Source organism: Ambystoma mexicanum, chromosome 11 (genome assembly GCF_040938575.1).
Source record: "Ambystoma mexicanum isolate Mex_15411 chromosome 11, UKY_AmexF1_1, whole genome shotgun sequence".
Classification (NCBI taxonomy): Eukaryota; Metazoa; Chordata; class Amphibia; order Caudata; family Ambystomatidae; genus Ambystoma; species Ambystoma mexicanum.
Genome location: NC_090934.1, coordinates 1,065,967,977 through 1,065,989,412, shown reverse-complemented (window position 1 = coordinate 1,065,989,412; position 21,436 = coordinate 1,065,967,977). Strand labels below are relative to the sequence as shown.

Sequence of the window (21,436 nt, the reverse complement as noted above, 5' to 3'; positions counted from 1 at the left end):
AACATAGGCATCTTACACCTTGTTTCTCTGTACTCATGCAGGCATTCTATCAGGCTCCCTAACGGCAGAACAAAAACAACCGGGGGTCCTCAACCTGTCAAGGATTTTGGGTACACTACATGTCACTGCTAGGGATAGTGTTAGTCACGCCCATGTCGCCATCCCTTTTCGATCTTTGAAAAAAGTATGCAATACTCCACGATTACCACTAGTTGTCAGACTATATGCACAGCATGTGAATCTAAGCAGATACAAGCAACAGAAATACGATTACGGTGAGTAATGTATGTTATAATTACTGCGTAACTTGAATTATTGGTGGTTTTCTGTGTGGACCGATTGTAGCCCTAAACCGCTCGCAGCCCTACTGAGACAAAGCCTTGCTGCTCTGCTACCTTACCGTGATTGGGATATACTAGTCCTCATTGTCTCCCTGTTCACCATAATAGGGTGGCCTTCCAAAATCCTTCCCCTAGGGTTGATTTTGGAAATCCATTTTAACAATGACCAAGAGACCAGCAGGAGGGTTGAAGGTAAAGTGGAGTGTGATGCTGTTTTCAGGGACGGGTGAGGTACTGGGTAGTGAGTGGAAGTGGTATTGCAGTAGAAGTGTCCATGTTAGGGTGGCACGTGTGATTAGAGGAGTTGGTGTAGTGAGTGACAGTGAAGTGTAAGAAACTGAAAGAAAGGAGAGGGTGGAGTGAGTGGTAATTGTAAGAGAATGTGCTAGTGAAGAGGAGGGAGCAAAAGGGTGAACGTGAGGCCTAGGAAGTGTGAGATACAGCAGAAGCACTGAAGATTGGAGGCAGGAGTGTGGAGAAACGGGTAGAGTTGAAGGAGAGTAGACGAGAGGAGAGGGCAGGCTGAAAGTGAGCGTGGTAGAGGAAGGATTGAATTCAATAGGGTATCTGTAAGGCACAATTCACAAAATCCCAATAGATCACTAACATTTGCATAGAGTGGGGACAGTTAGGTAGTCCCTGAGGAAGTTTTAGACAGAAAAAACAAGCTACCTTTGGGTCTTCATCTCTGGTACAAGGCAACCTAGGCAGTCAGTCAACCATCTGTAAATACTACCTGAGAACAGGGACACCTAGGCTAGGGATGAGGTGCTACATCAGATGCGAGGACGGCGGCTGTAAGACTCACATAAACTCAAATAAAAACCCTTGGATCAACTCTGAAGTTGGGAGTGGAGCCTATTGTGACATCTCCTGAAGTTGACCTTGATCCTGAAGCAGAGTTTACCACTAAGTCAAGGAAACCCTAGGGATTGTCCTTTGCCTTGGATTGGTAAAGTAACCCCACATCCCAAACAGGTCTACAGATGCCTCTTAACACTTTAGTTCAAAATGTGCTACCGAAAGTTCTTGTGGCAATTTCTCCGAGATTTTTGGCTGTCCTTTATGCAGTGTTGTCTTGTGACCTTCTCCCTGCCCTGGAGTGGCTGGATTTTCCATATATGGTAAGCCCTCTCCTGGGGAATGTTTCAGTTTTCACGGGCAAAGTGTGTGTGTCCGTGTGTGTGTCCGTGTGTGTGTCCGTGGCCGGATGTTCAAGGCCTGGGTCTGTCTGGACCCATTCCACATCTATGCCGGATGTGTCTTTTGCTGGGCAGATGCAGTGGGCAGAGGCTGTCTAGGATTGGACAGTCTCTGCCAGTTTGAGTGGTGCAGATCCTTGCCACTGGTGGGCTGGGGACAACTCCAGGCCGGATACTGGATAAAAAGTGGACTCTTGCAGCCGTTCTTTAGATCATCGTTTGTGCCATGACACCTATGACCGAGAGCAGCCTGTTGAAGACCCAGCACTTGGTGTTGGAAGATTGCTAGCAGCCCTTTCTTCACTTGCCTGGTGAAGCCCTACCCCTCTGCAGATCTCAAGAAGACCTTCATTGGTATTTCCATCCCTTGGACCTATGGTAATAGCCTGTCCCGACCTCTGCTCGAAGATCCAGCTGTTGAAAGCACTTGAACAGTCCGGAGCCATCCTGTGGGCTGGCCAAATATCTTCCTGGGCTTCTTCACTGTAACGGTCGCCATCCCGAGTTGAGCCTTAAGACCCTCAATTTATGGAACAAAACGCATTTCCCTGAAGTTACATCTCTCCTCCACGAAGAGGGGCCTTGCAGGGTGAATTTCTTAGTTCTTTCCACAAGGGTGGTCATCTTCTTGAAGTGGCCATCAGAGTCACCGCCTGCTCCACATCTTGGGATTCCTCTGAGGTCTTTGACAGAGTTGTGGTCTTGAGGCCTGTGTCTTGAGGTTCCAGCTATCTGGAATTCGGTCGATCAGAGCACAGAACCATGAATTAGCTGGGCCCAAGAACCTGATGCCTGAAGTGCCCTAGTTATCAGCGGCCCATGGTCTTCCTCCAGTGGAACCAAGGCACAAATCTAGAAGGCAGAGCAATTTCAGAAATGCCTATGTTGGTCACCATGTGAATGGAAGCACATGGACCAAGTAAACATACCCGTTTTGAACACCGCCTCCATAGGGTTCTATGGGCATAAAGTCCTATTCCTCTGTCTCCCTTGCCTAGACTTGATAGCCTTGAACGGTGGTGTTTTGTCCTGGTGGTTTTCCCCAAGGCTGTTGCAGTGGAAGAGAGCCGTTTAAAGACGTTCCCCTTGTTTTTATTCATTTTTGGACCACTTACGACTACTTGTTGGTTCATGCCAACACTTGTGCAACTTACTAAAAGATACTGCTAGCCTCCTGAAAATAATGTTATTAGGACCTGTGACTCTAAGAGCATTTTCTAGCTAGGAAAATACTTTTTAAGGCAATTGCCTTATTTATAGGGTTTTGTATGGTGTTTAATATATATATATATACCCTTTATTTTAAACCTAATAGTTCTCAAAGTATTCATTACTTACCTGATTCTATTCACTTGCTTTGCTACACTTTGTATTTTGAAACATATATGTAACTGTATTTAAAGGATAAGTGTTAGTGTTCTTAGCAGAGCACATCAAGGTGAATGTGTATATAATTGTAATGCATGCTTTAGTCAATCTTATCTATGGTTTTTCATTTTTTTTAAGCGTTGTCTAAGGCCGAAATAAATAACTGTATTTTTAAACATCCTGCCTAACTTGTTTTTATAGTGCTCTGTGCGTGCTTAACTGAACCCTTCTCCACTCTCACTCTAGGTCTTAGCCTTGCTGTTCAGTCACACTACCAAGATGGAGTTTGGCTAGCCATTAGTGTTCATCTGAATAGGCTGGCCTCTCAATCTACCCAGATGGATGATTTTGAAAATCTATCTTAACAGCATGTTTCTTTGGGACTCTGTTTTGAACTATGGAGGTTTCATTATAGATCTGTTTCCTTTGCAGCTTCTGATATCCAAAGAAGGACCACTGGTTTTGGTCGTAGATTTGCCTCCTCTGTAAAAAATTGTGATCAAGAGTGGAGACTAGTTCAAGCCCAACAGAAGATTAGAGAACTTGCCATCAACATCCGTATGAAGGAAGAGCTAATCAGTGAGCTTATTAAAACAGGTAGGATTTCTTTCCCTAGACTTCCAACTATCACAAATGTGTGCATCTAGTGCTATATCTGCACTAATGTCTGGCCGAAGCTTTGTGATGAAACATACCATAGAAAAGTGTGAGCGAATAGCAGTTTGTACCAGGATTACTTTGTTGTGCTTTTCTTTTGTAGTTCACTCATACACATATGCCAGGCTCTGTAGAATATACCTCTAAAAGAATGTTTTCTTCTTAAAACTAGAACCTTCATCAGTAAAGAATTTGTATTTTCCGTAGGTTAGTAATTCTGTCACACTGTCAGCTTTTACTCTCAATACTGTTTTGATACAATCTGGTTGATGTACAGCTTGACAGACAACTGCAGACTTCTCATTCTTGTTGTTTCAGGGAAAGATGCTCAAGCTATGAACAAACAGTACTGCCTGAAAATCACAGATCTGGAACTTGAGACTGAGAAGGTGCGGGCTGAATTGAGTGAGAGTCAAGGAATGCTGAAGGAGCTCGAAAGGAACGATACTACGGATCCAGTGGAGAAACGCAAAGTGCAAGAATGCCGTCAGAAAATAGCTGCCGCTCAAAGCAAAGTTCAGGTCAGTGTCATCCATTTCAGTAGTGTGCTGCTGATTCATTTAGGCTTAAAATGTATGGAGACATGATTCACAAGACACATGTACAACTACTTCTTTTGATATGATTGGTCAAAGAGATTTATTTGACGGCTTCAACAGGATCATTTTTCAAACCCATCTATTATCCTCTCAGCCATAACTTCCTACCTTGAACTGACCTGTTGTATATTTATCATCTTTGCTTTACTATTAAGGTCCTGAAGAAGAAAAGGCAAGCCACAGAGAAGCTGGTGTCCTTGTCATGCCAGGGTGAGAAGCGAATACAGGAGCTTGAGCGGAATGTGCTGTTGATGAAACAGCAGCAAGAACGGCTACAGAAGAAATTGAAAGAGGAGACTGATGAGAAGCGCAGATTAGAGACTGAAATAAAGAAGAAAAGTCACAGAGTGGTGGTAAAAAATGGAGACTGAGATTCCAATTCATGGAGAGGCGTAGATTTGTTTGTCTTAACACACGGCTAAGTCCAAAATTGTGAATAAATGTAGAGATTTCTGCGTGGTGATTTTGGGCAAGGGATATCAGTAGCATAGAATAGATCAACCAAAGGTTTGTGTTGAGTAAAATCTTTATATAATATTGCTTGCCATAATTTTTGGCTGTCTTTTATAAGATGAATTATAAATTCCTTTATGTATTTCTAAATATTTACTGAACAAAGTCCCCCTTCCCCTTAACTGGATAGTATGCTGCAACAAAAAAAAGTTCCTTATTCCGTGTGACAGAGGTATGTACCCTAAATCAACTTATTTTAATCATTAGGAGCTGGAACACAAGCATGAACAGCAGAAAAAGATTCTCAGAATTAAAACTGAGGAGATAGCAGCTTTTCAGAAGAAGAGGAGGAGTGGGAGTAATGGATCAGTCATAAGCCTGGAACAGCAGCAGGTAGGGCTGTCCAGTAGTGTGGTGGTTTTCTTAACTGTGATGGGCTTTATACGCAAGTGGGTGTCCAGAGTTTCTACTTTACCAATATGTGGAAACATTTTATTAACTTCAGGCATATGTTACCAAAGCAGTTTGGAAAAAATGTTTGATCCAAGGGATATATTGCGCTTCCTTCTGTATCTACTTTGGTGTCACATGTAGGGGAGCCATGGAGGAGGGCAAGGGACCTCTTTTGCCAAGGGAAGCCACCCACTTAGTGATATACCTTCAGGAGATGGCACATGGGTACTCCCCAGAGTCCACAAAGGCCCACGCTCATAATTTGCACAGCTTCAGGTAAGCCCTCCCTTTAATTAGATGGATCACCAGGAGATCTACTGTACAGTAGGTAAAGAAGGGTCTCCCACGGTAGAACTTTGGTGGTGTATTGATGTCATGGGTCAGGACCGAAAGCCTGCCAGTGTGCAGGTCGGTTTGCAGGAGATGCAGTGCATGCAACAAATATGCAGTACTCTGACCACAAGTCTGCTCCTGAGGCACGGGAGACTTCCTCGCTTTGTGTCCGAAAGGCCGAGAAGTCCAGGGCGGATTCATGAACAGTAGTGTTACAAACAGGTGCGCATGAATACTGGAAAACGTGCTGGCCACACATGCTCGGCGTGCTAGAGACACTAGCCATGAAGGATGGCTCAAACGCAATGTTCTCACTTGGGGACAGGGTGACTCTATGTGCCATGGTTTTTGATACCCTAGCCGTGCCGTCAAACCCCTTAACCACTCCCTCCGAATAATACATTTACTTCCATGAGCCAGTAATAAGAGTGATTTAACATTGCAGTGCTATGAAGCTCTATACCATGTCATTATAGTAGGAGAAAGCAGTCGCGTCACTGGCAGCACAGGGAGCCAGACCACAGGACCACCACAAGTTAACAATGTTGGAATTGCCTGATCTTAAGATGTGCACCAGCATATTCAATGCGTAGTGATAGAGGTGAGACACTTGGTAGGGGGTGGGTTTTATTAGAGTTTCTGCTTCAATCTCAACAGATGTGGAGCGGCTGCAACATCTGATCCGCCAGACCACTTGGAGACCATACAAATGACAGTTGAGTGTGGTATAAATCCCAATAACATAACTCAGCCTTTACCTTCTTCCAAACTCGCCTCTGTTCCCTGCTTCAAGGCCGTTGGTTAAATTCATGTGAGCCTTCTCTAACTTTGCAATGCCATAGGTAAGGAACCCCCTTGCTTCTCTTTTTCCACCTCCCATAAGTGTTCTTGTAGCCCTGGCCCTCATGGACTTTTCGGCCGCCATGGACTTTTCGGCCGCCATTGACCCTAGCTCCATCCCACTCCTAGCATTCCCCTCTGCTCCCTTTGTAGCCTAAGCCCTTCTGGACTTCCTTCTACTCAGCCCTACCGAAACCCTCTCCCAGCAGGATGTATGTCTTTACTTTGTCAGCATTCACTTTGCCAGACATTTACTTTGTCATTGCAGGGAGACCTACCCCATATTCGAGCCCCCAGCTTTCCCTTGACCCCAAATGTGACCATATGCTATGCCTAACCACATCCATTGCCATGTTCGCAGTGTGAAGATGCAAACAAAGTAAAGGCATGAGAAAGTAAATGTCTGGTGAAAGGAATATATGACAAGGTAGATGTATGTGGTGAAGTAAAGTAGGATACCCTCCCAGCATCCCCTCTGCTCACCTTGCATCCCCAGTATTGGGGGAGTTTTTCGAAAGTCCACTTTGTAGGTAGACTTCATAAAACTATCCCAATGGTCTGTAGATCCCCAACTCTTAGTATCAGTCTGTACTACTCATGGAATCCTGGTAGAGTGGCAGAGCAGTCAGGTTTATCATAAGAGGAAGATTTGAACTGTAGGTAAGTACACTGAACCTAGCTAGTAATGCACATCAAAGAAACACATACATGTATATTAAAATATAGATGTATGTATATATACACAAGATACGCTTCAAAATACTTGGTACATTTAAACAAAACACTTAGGAATACTTTTCAAAGGCCACTGTTAGTTTGTAGTTCCTTGCGGTTACAATTGTTACAGCTTTTGACAGTAATGACAGTTCTACCAAATTTATCGGTAATAACGCGCACTCGCGAATCTTAGGAGAAATGCGGCAAGTACATTTATTCTGCAAAACCACATAAGATAATGGCATTTATTTATTTTGCCATTTGTAAAGCGCAACTAACCCTGAGGCATCTGGGCGCTGTTTTTTTGTTTTTGTTTTAACAGCACAGCATAAAGTACATATATAAATGTGTAACGATTCTAAGTAATGTAAAAGGTTAACTATTCAGAGCAATGCATACGGTTAACAGTACTGGGCATAGTGGATATTTCAGGCGGATTGTGAGAGAGCTACTTTAGCCGCTCTTGTGTGAATATCCATGTTTTCAAGCTTTTATGGAAGGACCAAAAAGAAGATTCAGATCTTGATGGTGATGGAAGAGTACCAATGTTTGGCAGCTACCACTGGGATGCTGCGACCCCCTTCTTTCTGTCGTTTGAATCCGGGTATGGTGAATAAGAGCGAATGGGCTGAGCGAGTGGGTCTATTGGATTGTTTTCTGGTGAATTTGTTGGATAAGTACTTGGGGGCTGAATTGGACACACATTTGAACGTCAAGGAGAGGGTTTTCAGAAGGATTCGTTCCTGGTCCGCCAACCAGTGAGCATGCCTTCTCGTCATTGGAGCATTGTTTTGAATCGCGTAAAGTTTTTTGATATTGTGGGTATTAGTGCCGGCGTAGAGGGCGTTTGCAATAGTGTATTCTAGATAAGATAAGAGCTCTAGCAAGCATAATACAGCTGTTTGATGACCGGAATGGTCTACAGGCATTGATGAGCTTTGAAGTGTAAACTGCCGCTGATGCCGTGGAGTTGACTTGTCTAGTTAAGGTGAGTGCTTTTTTACTTCCTTGGAGACATGGATAGTGATGCCATCAATAGCGAAGGACATGAAGGAGTCACAGAGTTTGTTTAGACGGTTTTGTGAGCCTATGAGGAGTACCTGTTTTTTCAGCGTTTAAATAAAGGCCATGCTGGGCCATCCACGCCTGGATGGTTTGGTACATTTTATTTTGTGATTTTTAGTCTGTCATAGGTACCTGTAATAGGTTTATTACAGGTATTATTACCTGTACGTACCTGTATCGTCTAAATAGTTGGTGTAGGTGATACCCAATTCATCGAAGGTGGAATAGAGGCTTTGTAAAGATATTGTAGAGTGTAGAGGGGACGCAGGAGGCTTGAGCAACTGCACATTTGACTGAGGCTGGCAATGCTGCTGCGGTAGGTGAGAAGACCCTCATAGGTTTGTTGGGTAGGAAGGACTGTGTCCAATGTATAACTTTGATTGAAAAGTGGGCCTCCGAGGTGAGGTGTTTGCAAAGTATACTGTGGTTGACCAAGTCAAAATCTGCTGAGAGGTCCAGCAGGAGGAGGAATGCTAGGTTGCCATTCTCTTTAGTCTCATCCATTTGTTATTTTTAGATCCAGGAGGGCTGATTCAGTGCCATGCCCTGGACGGAAGCCCGATTGGCGAAGGCCTAGGAGGTTGTTAGATTCCAAATGGTTTGGGATTTTCAGATAAGATGCTCTGGCCAATATTTTAAGGAGGAAAGGTATTGTTGTTAAGGGGAGGTAGATTGTAGGGATGTTAGGTTCTAAAGTAGGTTTGTTTAGTAAATCGGGGACCCACACATCTTTTTTTTAAAAACTTTATTTTTAGGTATTTAAACCTCAATACAACTTCACACCCACATTAGGGTGGACTTTAAACTTTGCGCCTTGACCCAGGACCCACCCGGTGTCCACCCCCACACCCCTCTAACATCCCCGCCCCCCAGATACAGCGTCCTCTTTAGCTGCGTGTGAGCTACTTTTAGCTCTCGCTCCAAGGATATGGAAATACCATGGGCCAGCCCTCACCGAGGGGTATCTTCCGAGTCTGAGGAGTCAGATGCGTGATTCTCCACTTCGCCCCTCAAGAACAGTGTCAGTGGTCCCCAGATGTCTGGTGCCCGGGCGTGCAATGGAAGGAGTTTGATGAAGTCTATTTCAACATCTTGGTAATAAAGCAAGTCTCTGCGCCATGCGGCGACTGTCGGGGGGGGGGGGGGGGGGGGGGCCTCGGACCCAGGCCATGGCAACCCTCCTCCGGGCTAGTCAACAGAACCCCGGCCAGTTTTCTTATTGGAGCTGAGAGCAGCCTAGTCATGCCTCACAGGGCTGCTGTATGGCTCGGCTGTATTGGTTCTCCCACAATAGCAGCTGTCGTCTCCAGGACTTGTTTCCAGAAAGGCGTTAGCTCGGGGCACTCCCATGCTAGGTGAACAAAGTTCGCTGAGATTGTCCCGCATCTGTTGCATTTCGCTTCTGCGTCTGGGTGATGTTTGTTGGTTTTTGCTGGTGTGTGATATGTTTGATGGAGGAAGTTGAAGTGTATAAGTTTTAGGCGTGAGTTAAGCGCCACTTTTTGAGTTTGTTTCAGACTATAAAACCAGTCTTCATCCGATATGTTAACCTGCAATGACTTTTCCCATCTAGCTTTTGCACCAGTGATGGCGGGGGTTGTAGTGGGAATGAGGGATTTATAGATCTGTGACACCAGCCTACCTTCGCCTTGTGCCTGGATAACATTATGCAGCAATTGCCAAGTTGGTGGTTGACGCGGGAAGTCTGGCAGCAGCGCCTGAAAGGTGTAGCGAGTCCTGAAGTAAAGGAATACATCCAAACCAGTGTTGCCCCCTTTATTTTTGGCTTGTTCTGGAGTTAGAAAGCCATCTTCCGTGAAGAGATCCCCTAGGGTTTGTATGTTCAGTTTGTCAACCCATTGGTGGAACACCGTCTCTGAGGTCAGTGGGACTCCGGGAATAAACTTGACAGGTAGGAGTGGGGAGTACCGTGAATGTACTCCGAGTTTCTGGGCCAGAGTCCTCCAGACTTTGTACGTCGTGAGCATTACGGTCATCGTGGAACTGGGAACCGGCGTGTGACTAAGGACGACTGCGGTTAGAAAGTTAGGTGTTGCGAGGGCTCGTTCGACTTGTACATGTGGTCGGGTAACTTGAGAGGCATACCAATGGCTGAGGAACTGTGCTTGAGCTGCCCAGAAGTATCTCTCAAGGTCCGGCAGCGCCAGTCCCCATTGGTGACCGGGAGTGTCAGCGTGGTGTACGCCACTCTGGCTGGCTTGCCCGCCCAGAGTAGTTCAAGGACCAGGCTTTTCAATTTTTTCAAGAAGGATTGTTGCAGCAACAGAGGGATATTGTTGAATAGGTATAATAGTTTTGGTAGAATCACCATCTTCACCAGGGAGACCCTTCCCCAGAGGGTTAGTGGAAGAGACTTCCATCGAGAAATCTTGTCTTGCAGAGACTTGACCACCTCTTCGTAATTATCACGAAACACTTCCTGACACTTTAGAGATAGTTGTATGCCGAGGTACCGGACCTTGGAGAATTTCCATGTGAGTTGGAAGTCGTCTGGAAACTGTTTGGTGGCTGGGGTCAGAGGGAATACAATGGATTTTGCCTGGTTGATTTTTAAACCTCACGCTGCTCCAAACTTGATGACTTCCCTCATGACTGGATTCAGATTGTCCTCAGGGTCTTGGATGAACAGTGCAACGTCATCGGCATAGAGAGAGATGATGAGTTTGTGAGGGCCTATAATGAGACCCCTCTGCTGCCGCTGTTCTCGAAGTTTGGAGGCCAGTGGTTCCATCACCAAGGCGAAAATTAAGGCCGATAGTGGGCAGCCCTGTCTCGTGCCTCGTTGCAGATCTATTGGAGCTGATTTGGCTGTACCCACAATGATACTGGCGCGTGGCTTGGTATATAGGAGGGAGACAAGGTTGATAAAGCGGGCTCCCAGGCCCATCCTGGTGAGAACCATGAACAGAAACGGCCACTCCACCGAGTCGAAAGCCTTTTCGGCGTCGAGAAGAACCACCACAGCCTGTAGCGAGGGATCCAGTGCGGCGATGACACCGAACATTCTCCTGATTCCGAAAGTCGTGTTGCGGCCAGGTATGAAGCCGGCTTGGTCTGCCAGTACGAGGGCTGGCATCAGTGGCATCAACCTCCCCGCCAGCACCTTGGCAAGAATTTTATTGTCAAGATTGAGGAGAGAAATTGGTCGGTAGGAAGAACATTCCTCCGGGGGCTTGCCAGGCTTGTACAGCAGAATAACATTGGCTTCACAGGTGGAGGGAGGGAGGTGTCCCCTCTCCAGCGCCTCTCCATACACTTCGGCCAGGAGGGGGGCCAGGGTGCTCGCAACTGCCTTGTAAAATTCTCCTGTCAGTCCGTCAGGGCCCGGCGCTTTGGAGCTGGGGAGGGACTTTATGGCTTCTATAATCTCTTCTTGCGTGATCATTTCATTTAAGGGTTCACGGAGAGACTGTTCGACCAAGTAAAGCTCTGTGTCTTCCAGGTACTCCAGTGGGTCGGTTGAAGACTTGTTGAGTTTAGCACTATAGAGATCTTGGTAGAAGATCCGGAACTCCTCTGCTATCTTTTCGTCGGTGTAAACCGACCCACCTAGCTTGGTCCGAATCAGTTCTATTTGCGCATGCTTGTTATCAGCTCTGATTAAATTTGCTAGAAGGGCACCAGGTTTTTGACCTTCTCCGTATTGACGGACTTGGCTGTTGCGATTCAGGAATTTGACCTCTCGGTCTGCTGCGAGATTAAATTTTAGCAATTCTTCCTTCAGGGCTGCTGTTATTTTGGGATCTGCCCCGTTTGTGGCTTGGAGTTCAAGTACCTTTAGCCTCTCTTCGCTGGTTGTGAGCTCGCGCCTGATGAGCTTTAGGATGCCTTTTTCCTTGGCGTGGCAGATTCCTCTGATAAAGCATTTTAGGGACTCCCAGATTGTGCTTGCGGAGGGGACCGATCCTACGTTGGCCTCGAGAAACGCGTTGATCTCCTCCCTTAGTTCAGAGGCAAACACCTCATCTCTTAACGAGCCTGTCTTGAAGCGCCATCGCTGTAGTGGCGGGGTAGGAGTGGAAGGCGTAAAGCTGAGGAAAAGAGGGGAGTGATCGGAGAGCGTTCTCGGATGTATGCAGCAACGATCACTTGACATTGGACCGCTTGCTGAGACGAAGAAATAGTCGATTCGGGAGCTCGTGTTGTGTACTGGTGAGTGAAATGTGAATTCTCGCGACTCGCCGTTCGAGACCCTCCAAATGTCTAGCATGTTGAAGGCATTGCATATATCTTTTATTTGGAGTCCCGCTTTGGTAGGAGGTTGTGGCGAAGCTTTCGATCTGTCTCTTACTGGATCCAATACAGTGTTCATATCCCCACCCCAGATTATGGAAGCTGGGTCCTGCATGGAAAGCTGGGTAAGCACCCATCCAAAATTGTCTGGGCCATCCGTGTTTGGAGCGTAGGAGTTAACAAAGGTCACTTTCTGGCCTGCTATTATGCCGCTCACTAGGATCGCTCACCCTTCTGCGTCTTTCGCCGTGCGTATCATGCGGAAGCTCATCCTCCTGTGTATGAGAATAGCGACTCCTCTGGAGTAGGTTGAGTAGGAGGAGTAGTATCTGTGACAGCCCCAGCTCTTGGCCCACTGATGGTCCTTCCCTGGGAGAAGGTGGGTTTCCTGAATCATAGCCACGCCTATATCGTGACGCCTGAGGTATTGCAGTATTTTCCTGGTTTTAGCTGGGATGTTGCCGCCTCTTATGTTCCATGTTAGAACGTTGAATGGGTCGGGTATATCTTTCTATTTGACCGCAGATCTTCACCTGAGGCTAGCCGTGGTGTGGCATCGGGGTGAGTTTTGTTGGAAATGAGGCTGAAAAATTGGATCATTGCTTGGCAAGACGACACTGGTATCTGATTGGGAGACGGAGAGCAGGGGGATGATTGAGAACTGGTGGCGCAGAACTTTCCTGATGAACTCTGAGGGCACCGTCCATGGGTAGACCCCAAATGGCCCATGGCGTTTCTCTCTTTGAGGTGGGCAACCCCCAACTGGCCCACAGGGAGATCCCTCAATAACCAAATAAAACAGAAAGCGAAACATGTGGATGCCATGTCGCTGTGGGAACTGTACCCCCAAGGAACTCATCATAAAACAAAAAAACCAACTGGTGGCTGAGTGAACTTTGGAGAATGAACTGGTGCTGTGCTAGGGGCGCCTGGGGCTTTCCAAGCATCCCTGCCCCGCGTTGTAATCAGTGAGAATTGCACCTGTACCTTTTGCAACTTATTGCGAGAATGTAAGCCGACTCTGGTCACTCCGGTTTATGGTGGATTCCTGAGATTTCTGTCTCTTTGGGGCCTGGGACGGTTGGGGTTCGGATCAGGGCAGCCTATCTGGTCAAGAAACATGCTTGCATCATCGGGCGATTGGAAAAAATTGACCCTCTCCCCTTGCTGTACTCTGAGTCGTGCTGGAAAGAGCATCAAGTAGGGTAATTGATTGGCTCTGAGTCTTTGTTTGATGGCGGTAAAGGATTTCCTCTGGGATTGTACTGTGGGAGAGAAGTCTGGATAAATATGGATTTTGTCACCATCATGGAGCAGGTCTCCTTTCTCTCTAGCTAGGCGGAGGATGGTGTCTCGGTCCTTGTAGTTGAGCAGCCTTGCGATGATTGGCCTAGGCGGAGCGCCGGGGGCAGGTCGGGCATATGAAATCCTGTGTGCTCTCTCTACTATGAAAACTTGAGACAGAGATTCTCTACTGAAGAGTGATGTGCAGAGTGACTCCACGTACTCCTCCATTTTACCTTGCGGCTGCTGTTCCCTCACCCCGATGATTCTTATGTTATTCCTCCTTGATCGGCTTTCTAAGTCTTGGCATTTGGCCATTGTCGTTTTCATTTGAGCTTCGAGCTGCAAGACTTTGGTTGAGAGGGCCGATGCGCCATCATCTAGATTTGACACTCTTTGCTCGACCTCATTTAAACGTTCTGAGTGTGTGTCCATGCGGTGTTGGAGGAGGTCAACTTTGGAGGCGAGGCCGTCCATTTTGTTGTTTAGATTTCCAATGCCAGCTTTCAATTCCAATAGGAGTTCTTTGATTTCAGATGAGTTACCCTCTGATTCCATCTGGGGTGAGTTGCTGGGGGCGGGAGGCTGGTCCTCACGCTGGACGGGGGCTTTAGGTGTCGCACCTCCCTCGAAAGTCAACTTCCTCTGGGATTTGTCGTTTTTCCCCATTTCAAATGTGGATCTGGAGATCGTTGTGTGAGTCCAGCTGTACTTTACTGTGCTAGGGGTGTTCCTTGGACCCACCCGGTGGTGATAGGATTTATCCGGCTGGTCCAATTTGGAGGGCTTTCAGTTGTGTGGCGAGTTGGTTCCCCTCTCCTGTGCTGTGTTTCGTGCGCTCTGCGGAGCGCTCTGTGGGGACTGTCTTTGGCTGACCTGAGGGGGAGGTTGGCGCTCTTCTGTGATGGCTCAAGCTTCTGCAAACAGACTCCCCCAGGGGAGGTGTTGACACGGGGGGGGATGTATTGCACAGTGAGTCTTCTTTTTATGATGCGCTGCTGAAGTCGCTGCGACAGGATGGAAAGCGCCGTAGTGTTGGAGCTACTCTTGCCTGGCAGCAGGGTGTGTGCAGAGAGGCCTGAGGGATGCAGTGCAACACTCCACAGGCGAGTTGGGTGTACCTCCTGATATGATGCCAAAGTGGTGGGGGGGGGTGTGCTCTACAAACAAAGAAACGCTGGATTTGTTCTTTCCAAAGCCCTTCACTGGGCCCTCAGTGCGCTGCTCCGGATCCCCGTGAAGCAGATGCTCCGGAGTGCCGCAGGTGACCCCACACTCCTCCCGACGTGCCTCCGGAGCTCTCCGCGAGCCGAACGGGACCGGCTCCGTGCCGTGACACCCGGAGCCGTGGACAGGACCCGAAATTGGCCTGGCAAGGGGGTGGGGGGCAGGAGGCGGGCCGGCTCGGGAAGGCTCTATCACGAAGCGCGACCTCCCTCCCCCTCCGTACCTGATGTCTCGACTGCTCCCTCCGCCTCACGCCGTCGGTCTCCGTGGAGCACCGCTGCAGGGGAGTTTCACCGCGGGCACGGCCGCTCCGGGCGATGGGGTGCCACGCAGGGCGGGGAGCAGGCTCCGGCGAAAGCAGCGCGCTGGCAGGGCGGATGCTGGGCCCCCACTTCTGCCGAGCCCTCGCGGCTCACCACAGCGCCGATGAGCGCCTCCCCGGATCTGGCCACTCCACCAGGCGAGGCTCGGGAAGGCGCGGGAGCGGCCCCTCACAGGCGCACCGCAGGCAGACCCCTGCAGATCTTCCAATGCACACCACGCCGTGCGCCCGCCACTGGTGCCTCCTCGGGGGCCTGGTACGCGGTCCTCGAGCCGGAGGGGGTCTACAGCGTAGTGCCAGCTGCCATGGCGGGCCGGGCCGGCCGGGCAGATCTCGGAGCCCAGGCCACGCTGGGTCTCGTACAGGCAGGGAATGGCCGATTTTCACCAGAAACTCACTAGCAGGCAGCTGGGCAGGTCGGGCGACCAGGAGTCGAGGAATTGGGGCTTTTCCGTACAGGGGGTGGCAGGATTATGCAGGATTGATGCGGGGCACAACGGTATCTCAGACCAAAGCGGCCATCTTGGTTGGCCCTCTAGCGCCCTCTGACCCACACATCTTTAAGGTTGGTTGGGACAGTTCTCGTTTCGAATTGGGCATTGATCAAGGTTGTGATGAATGGGGCAAGTTCGGCAGCGCAGTCTTTAATGAGTTAGGCGGGCAGACATCACCTTGACATCTGGAAGGCTTGTGATGATTTTCAAGACTTCTGTTGTGATGGGTTGAATTCACGTTGTGTATTGGCGTTCTGGGTGTATGTATAAAATAAAATCCTGCTGAGTTTGGCAAGGTGTTTATTCTTTTTTCATTCGATTTTCATTTGTAGTAGGGTGATTTTGTCAAGGAGTGCTTTTTCTATATCTGTGCACCAGGCAGTGTCTTTAAGACACGATTCTTGAGGTGGCACTGGTGATTCAAGTTCTCGTAAACTGGTGAAGAGCTCCTTAGTGCCGTGGTTGGCTTTGGCAATTCTCTCTATAAATTGCATTTTTGGTTTGGAGGATGGCATGTTTATAATTTTTGTAGGCGGCAGTAAAGATATCTTTGTTGAATTCTGTGGGGGATTTATTCCATATGGTCTCAGCAAATCTCTTAGTGCTGCACATCATTTTGAGGTTTGGGGTGTACCAGGAGTTGAGGTGGGCTAGAGGTTTAGGTTTACACATGCTGGGTGCCGCTACTTTGTCAATGGCAGCTAGGAGAGTTTGATAATATACCTCTACCATAGTAGAGGGGTCATTGGCAGAATTATCCGGGTATTATGTTGCAAGTATTTCTGGATAGGGCGGTGGTGCCTGGGGAGGGGTAGTATCTGCAGAGGAGTTCTCCGGGATTGTGAAGGAGATGACGTGATGGTCAGACCAATGCCATGGCATGTTAGGAAGGATATTGGTATTGCAGTTAGTCTGCCAGCAAGTCGAGGGCTCGCCTTTGATGTGTGTGAGGTTAATGATACGGTGGGTGAAACCGAATGCTCTGATAGTGAGGGCGACGGCATTGTCATCGGTAGGGTCGTTGAGTCCCCGATTTAACTCCCCCAAGAGTATGATTTTGGAGCATGGCTTGGTGTTTTCTGAAAGGAGTTGTGCAACATCTTCCTTGAAGGAAAGCACAGGACCTGGGGGTCTGTATATAAGGTGGAGGGCCATGGTGACAGAGGTGGCTAAGGACATTTTGATAGAATGGAACGATTGGTTAGGGATTTCCCTTATGAACAGTTGGTTCTTAGCAATCCATGCTGCTCCGCCTCCTTTGGAGACCTGTCTTGTCTGTCCTGAAGATGGTGTAACTTTCTGGGATGCTGAGGGAGAGTGCCAGGCTGGCTGCTGCATGGAGCCATATTTTGGTAATGGCTAGGAAGTCTAGGCTGTTTGTGGTGATATGGTCTGTGTAGTGAATGTGCTAGGAGTGGCCTGGCATTAATGATTGCGCCCTTTAGTGTGGTTATCTCCAATCTGGCGTTGTCTATGGTGGCTGTATTGACCTCAGTGCTTAATGGGTGCACAAGAGCTAGTGGGATCAAAGTGCTCAAAGTTGTAGTTGGAGCTGGGGTAGTGGGCTTCGGTAGAGAATTCATATGGGCATTTGATTTGGAGAGACCTAGGGTCTAAGTATTCAGATCATAAGTGGCATCAGTAAAGCCATGTGTGGTATCATTCTGGTTACATCTGGTAGCAGTTAAATCGGGGGTGGAGGCATTCCGAGTTACGATAAATGACTGGAGGGGGTTGTTGATATGTTCTTATGGTGATGAGGATGGTGGCTCTCGAGTTTGTGTGCATTCCTCCAAGTGACCGATGGGGTTGTTGTTCGAAGATGCTGCTGGCATTTAGCTAGGCAAGATGTTAGTCTAATATTCCAAGTGACAAGGGGGCGGGGTAGACTAGGACTTGGCGTGAACTTGAATTTCGTGTCCAATGGGATAGCTGAGGAATTTGGTTGGCATGCATAGGACAGGAAGCGTGTGTTGTGATAGTGTGAGAGTCTGGGAGGTTGATTGACATTTTTAGGGTGAATGTGTGTTTGTATTTGAAAGTGCCATGTTGAGGAAGGTTGGCGAGGCAGATCACTGGCTTCTGGTTGCCCATGTCTTGGTTGGGCCAGCTAGGGGTAAGTCCAGGTCTAGAGATGTGGTGATGCACCAAGGTAGCAGTCTGAGATGGCAGCTAGGTGTGGCTTTTAGCAACAGGTGGGCGGACTGCTGTGTTTAGAATGAGGTTTTGGAGACTCAAGTTTAACTGCAGTTAATCAGGGGCACATATCTAAATGCAATTGGTCAGAGGCTCACATCTAAATGCAATTAATTAATGGCACACATCTGAATGCAGTTAATTGATGGCACACATCTAAATGCAGTTCATCGGGGGCATACATCTAAATGAAATTGGTCAGGGGAACAGATCAAGGTACAGTATTCTCCGGCCAAGGTGAGAATATCACACATCTCGGATTTGTTTTTAAGGTAGGACACAAGGGGTAGTCGAGTAAAGTCAGTGTGCATGTCTCTAATCATTCCCATAGGCACAGGGACTATGCTGTGTATGGAAATCTGGAAGGTGTGTGCACATAGGAGCTGATGGCCAGGGTGTGCTTGTGCAGACTGGGACAGATAGAAGGGAAGCATGCAGAAATCCACACAGTGGAGCATGTAGTGGTTGGTATGGAGGAATGGTGGTTCGGTTAGATGAGGTGGCCCTACCGGTATGGTGGGAGGCTCTTGCTGACTTTCCAGGCAGATGCAAAGCAGGCTATGTTTTTGAGCTCGCAGCTTCGCCAGCCTCAGGCAGGCTCAGACAGGAGCCTTTAGTGAGGTCCTTGTGTGGTGGGCTGGCTTCCAGCCTGCCGGCTGGTCGATTGGGCTACAGCTGCTTTTCCAACCAATCAGTGATCTCGCATGGGAGGCAGTGTAGCAGGCACTTCAGTGCCTGTTGGTACGGTAGAAGCGGTGGCCATGTTGGGAGGATGGCTTATGCAGGGGAAAGCACCAGCAGTGGACAAAATAAGGTGGATTCAGCTAACGCCAGCAAAGGCGCACAATGTTAAAGACAGGGAAATTAATAAAAAGCCTCGTTGGGAATTGAAATGCGGTTTTCACACCACCATTGCTGCGCTTTGAACCTGCAGTACAATTGATTGGTGGGACCCCCATGGGCTTACCTTGCGGTGGAAGTGACTCTTAAGAGGCCTCACTTGTGGTGGCCGTGGAGGGAGATGAGCGCCTGTGGTGCCAGCAGGAGTCGATGTAGAAAGGAAAATAGTTGGTTAATGTAATACTAGCAAGGCTTAAGGTTATATAGGCAGTTTCTTCACACAGCAAGCCTTTTAAGGTCCAAAACGCAACCCTAGCTAAGGCATTTCAGAGCGGGCTCAAAGTCTTAACTAAGATGCAAGCGGATACAACCAACGTTGGAGACCCTGTTAAAGGACTCTCCCTCCAAATTCCTCCAAATCTCTGCCGAGTGCTGGACTCCAGGAATCGAAGTTTGACTGGGCGAATCATGTCCTTTGTTGGTGCTGCAGTAAAGGTGCCAAAACCTCAGAGTGACCAGAGAAGTTGCTGAATTCTGCGCCAGATATCTCCCCCTCGAGACTGCTGCTTAGAGATCCCATCCATTGTCCTGCCTTTCATCACCAGATCAAGGAATCTGGAGGTCTAGTCCAGTACAGCCACATTAAGGAGAATCCAGCCACAAACATTTCTTCAAACCAAATGTACTGTGGGGAAAAGGGTATTGCTTACCTTAATTCAAAAAGTCACTCCAGAGCATTGGAGTGCATGTATAGGTGTCCAGGGCAACCCCCTCTTACCTCTGACCCAAGCTGCTGCTTCTGTCCCTTTAGCAAATCCTTTAATAGGGTCTCCAACGTTGGTTGCACCCTCTTGCATCTTAGAGACTAGAAAATATCCACAGGTTTTTCGTTGTTCTGCTGCTTGTCAAGACTTTGAGCCCTTGCTGAACTGCCTTTAACTAGGGTTGCGTTGTGGACCATAAAAGCCTTGTTGCGGGAAGAATCTGACTCTGACTCTAACCTTAAGCCTTGGCAGTATTACATTAACCAACTATTTTCCTTCCTAAAAATCATTCTTATGTGGTTTTGGAGAGTAAGTGTACTTACCGTATTTCTCCTAAGATTTGCGTGTGTGCCTTATTACCGATAATACGGTAGAACTGTCATTACTGTCAATAACTGTAACAATTGTAATGGCAAGCAACTACAAACTAAGCAGTAGCCTTTGAAAAGTATTCCAAAGTATTACTAAGTGTTTTGTTTAAATGTACTAAGTATTTTAAAGTATATCTTGTGTGTATATATAATCTATATTTTTTTAATATGTATGTGCAAGTATTTCTTTGATGTGCATTACTAGCTAAGTTCAGTGTACTTACCTACAGCTGAAATCGTCCTCTCATGGTAGGCCTGCCTGCTGACCACTCTACCAAGGTTCCATGAGTAGTACAGACTGATGCTAAGAGTTGGGGATTTCAAACTATTGGGATAGGTTTATGAAGTCTACCTACAAAGTGGACTTTAGGAAAACTCGCCTAACACCCAGCCCTTCTGGCCCCTATTTCACTCTGCCAAATCAGGCCCCAGCCCCCTCCTAACAATGCCCTCCGCTCCTCTTGCATACCAGGCCCTTTTGCCCCCCCCCCCCTTCTGTTCAACACGGCCCCAACCCTCTCCTAGCCTCTCATCTGCTCACCTTGCATTCCAGCTCCTCCAGCCTTTCTCAGTCACCTAACCATTTTGCACTTTTGGAATTTGCCACAAATCGGTCAACCCCCACCTCACTCCCGAAAGGTAGCCCCATCTTCTCCGCCCCACTCCCTTTTGTAATGCAAATAGCTGTTTTTGGGTGAGGCTGTACCTTCCTGGTTCCAGAGGCCCCATATGAATATTATAATTGCTGAGAGCCCCTCCAAATACCTGGAAGGACAGCCCTTTAAAATGCTGGAATACTGCACCTGGTTTCATTATTTAGGTCCTACATTAAGCTTTTCAAGGGGCATGGGTAGAGATCATTACCTACCAAGGCACCAGAGTCTCTACAAGTTGTAGATCGCAATTGTTCTAGACTAATCATCCCATCCCCTCGTCCAAAACACATGTAGTCAGCATGCTTCTTTTCTCCTTCCTGCAGCATCCTCTTTAGGTCAAGGGCATGGTGGGTGTTAAGATGGATTTTCAGAATCCACCCAGAAGGTAATTTATGAGAAGCCAACCTATAGGGTGAATAGGAAAGACACTGATGTCTGGCCAAAGCCAGTCAAGGTAAAGTAGCACAGCAGTAGGGTGTAGACTCACGAGGGTGAGGGTGAGAGTGATCTAGAGCTACAATGAGGCACACACAAAGCACTCAAATATTTCAAATGAGACAGAAGATGTACACAAATAAGCAGTTCTCCAGCATTGGTTCTTTCATGGATTCACATGCTCTTTGAATATTCCCCGTCGTCAAGCTGGGAATCTTCAGTAACATTAAAGCAGACAGGTCCCCTTGGCTAAGTCCCTGGTGAGCATCTTCAGATTTGTTAACGCATGTTAAGTGAGTCCTCGAGAATTCTCTCTTCTAGAATGTCCGCTTTTTGTCTATTTTTGTTAGTTTACTCATCAAATCTTCTGTTTTTGCTGCTGCATCACTTCTCGGCGACCGCACAGAAGTCTCGGCCCATTCCACTGCCTCTGGAGTTCAGATCTTCAATCTGAGGCCTTCGCAAGTCCATTGAGAGGACAGACATGAGGCCTGCTCGACATGTATCCCGAAGAACGTTTATGTCAAGGATCTTCATGAACAGTGTCTCTACTGTCTGTATCTGG

The 21,436-nt window shown here is 47.7% G+C and overlaps 1 protein-coding gene across 1 annotated transcript in view; it reads left to right on the top strand.

Annotated features, from left to right (window-relative positions):
• KIF7 (kinesin family member 7) overlaps positions 1–21,436 on the top strand; it is a 797,909-nt gene that overhangs the window by 414,796 nt on the left and 361,677 nt on the right. The window contains exons 9-12 of the mRNA XM_069624313.1: positions 3,344–3,508; positions 3,887–4,089; positions 4,323–4,520; positions 4,888–5,013. Of these exons, the coding sequence (XP_069480414.1) occupies positions 3,344–3,508; positions 3,887–4,089; positions 4,323–4,520; positions 4,888–5,013 (692 nt within the window). The remainder of the gene's footprint in view (positions 1–3,343; positions 3,509–3,886; positions 4,090–4,322; positions 4,521–4,887; positions 5,014–21,436) is intronic.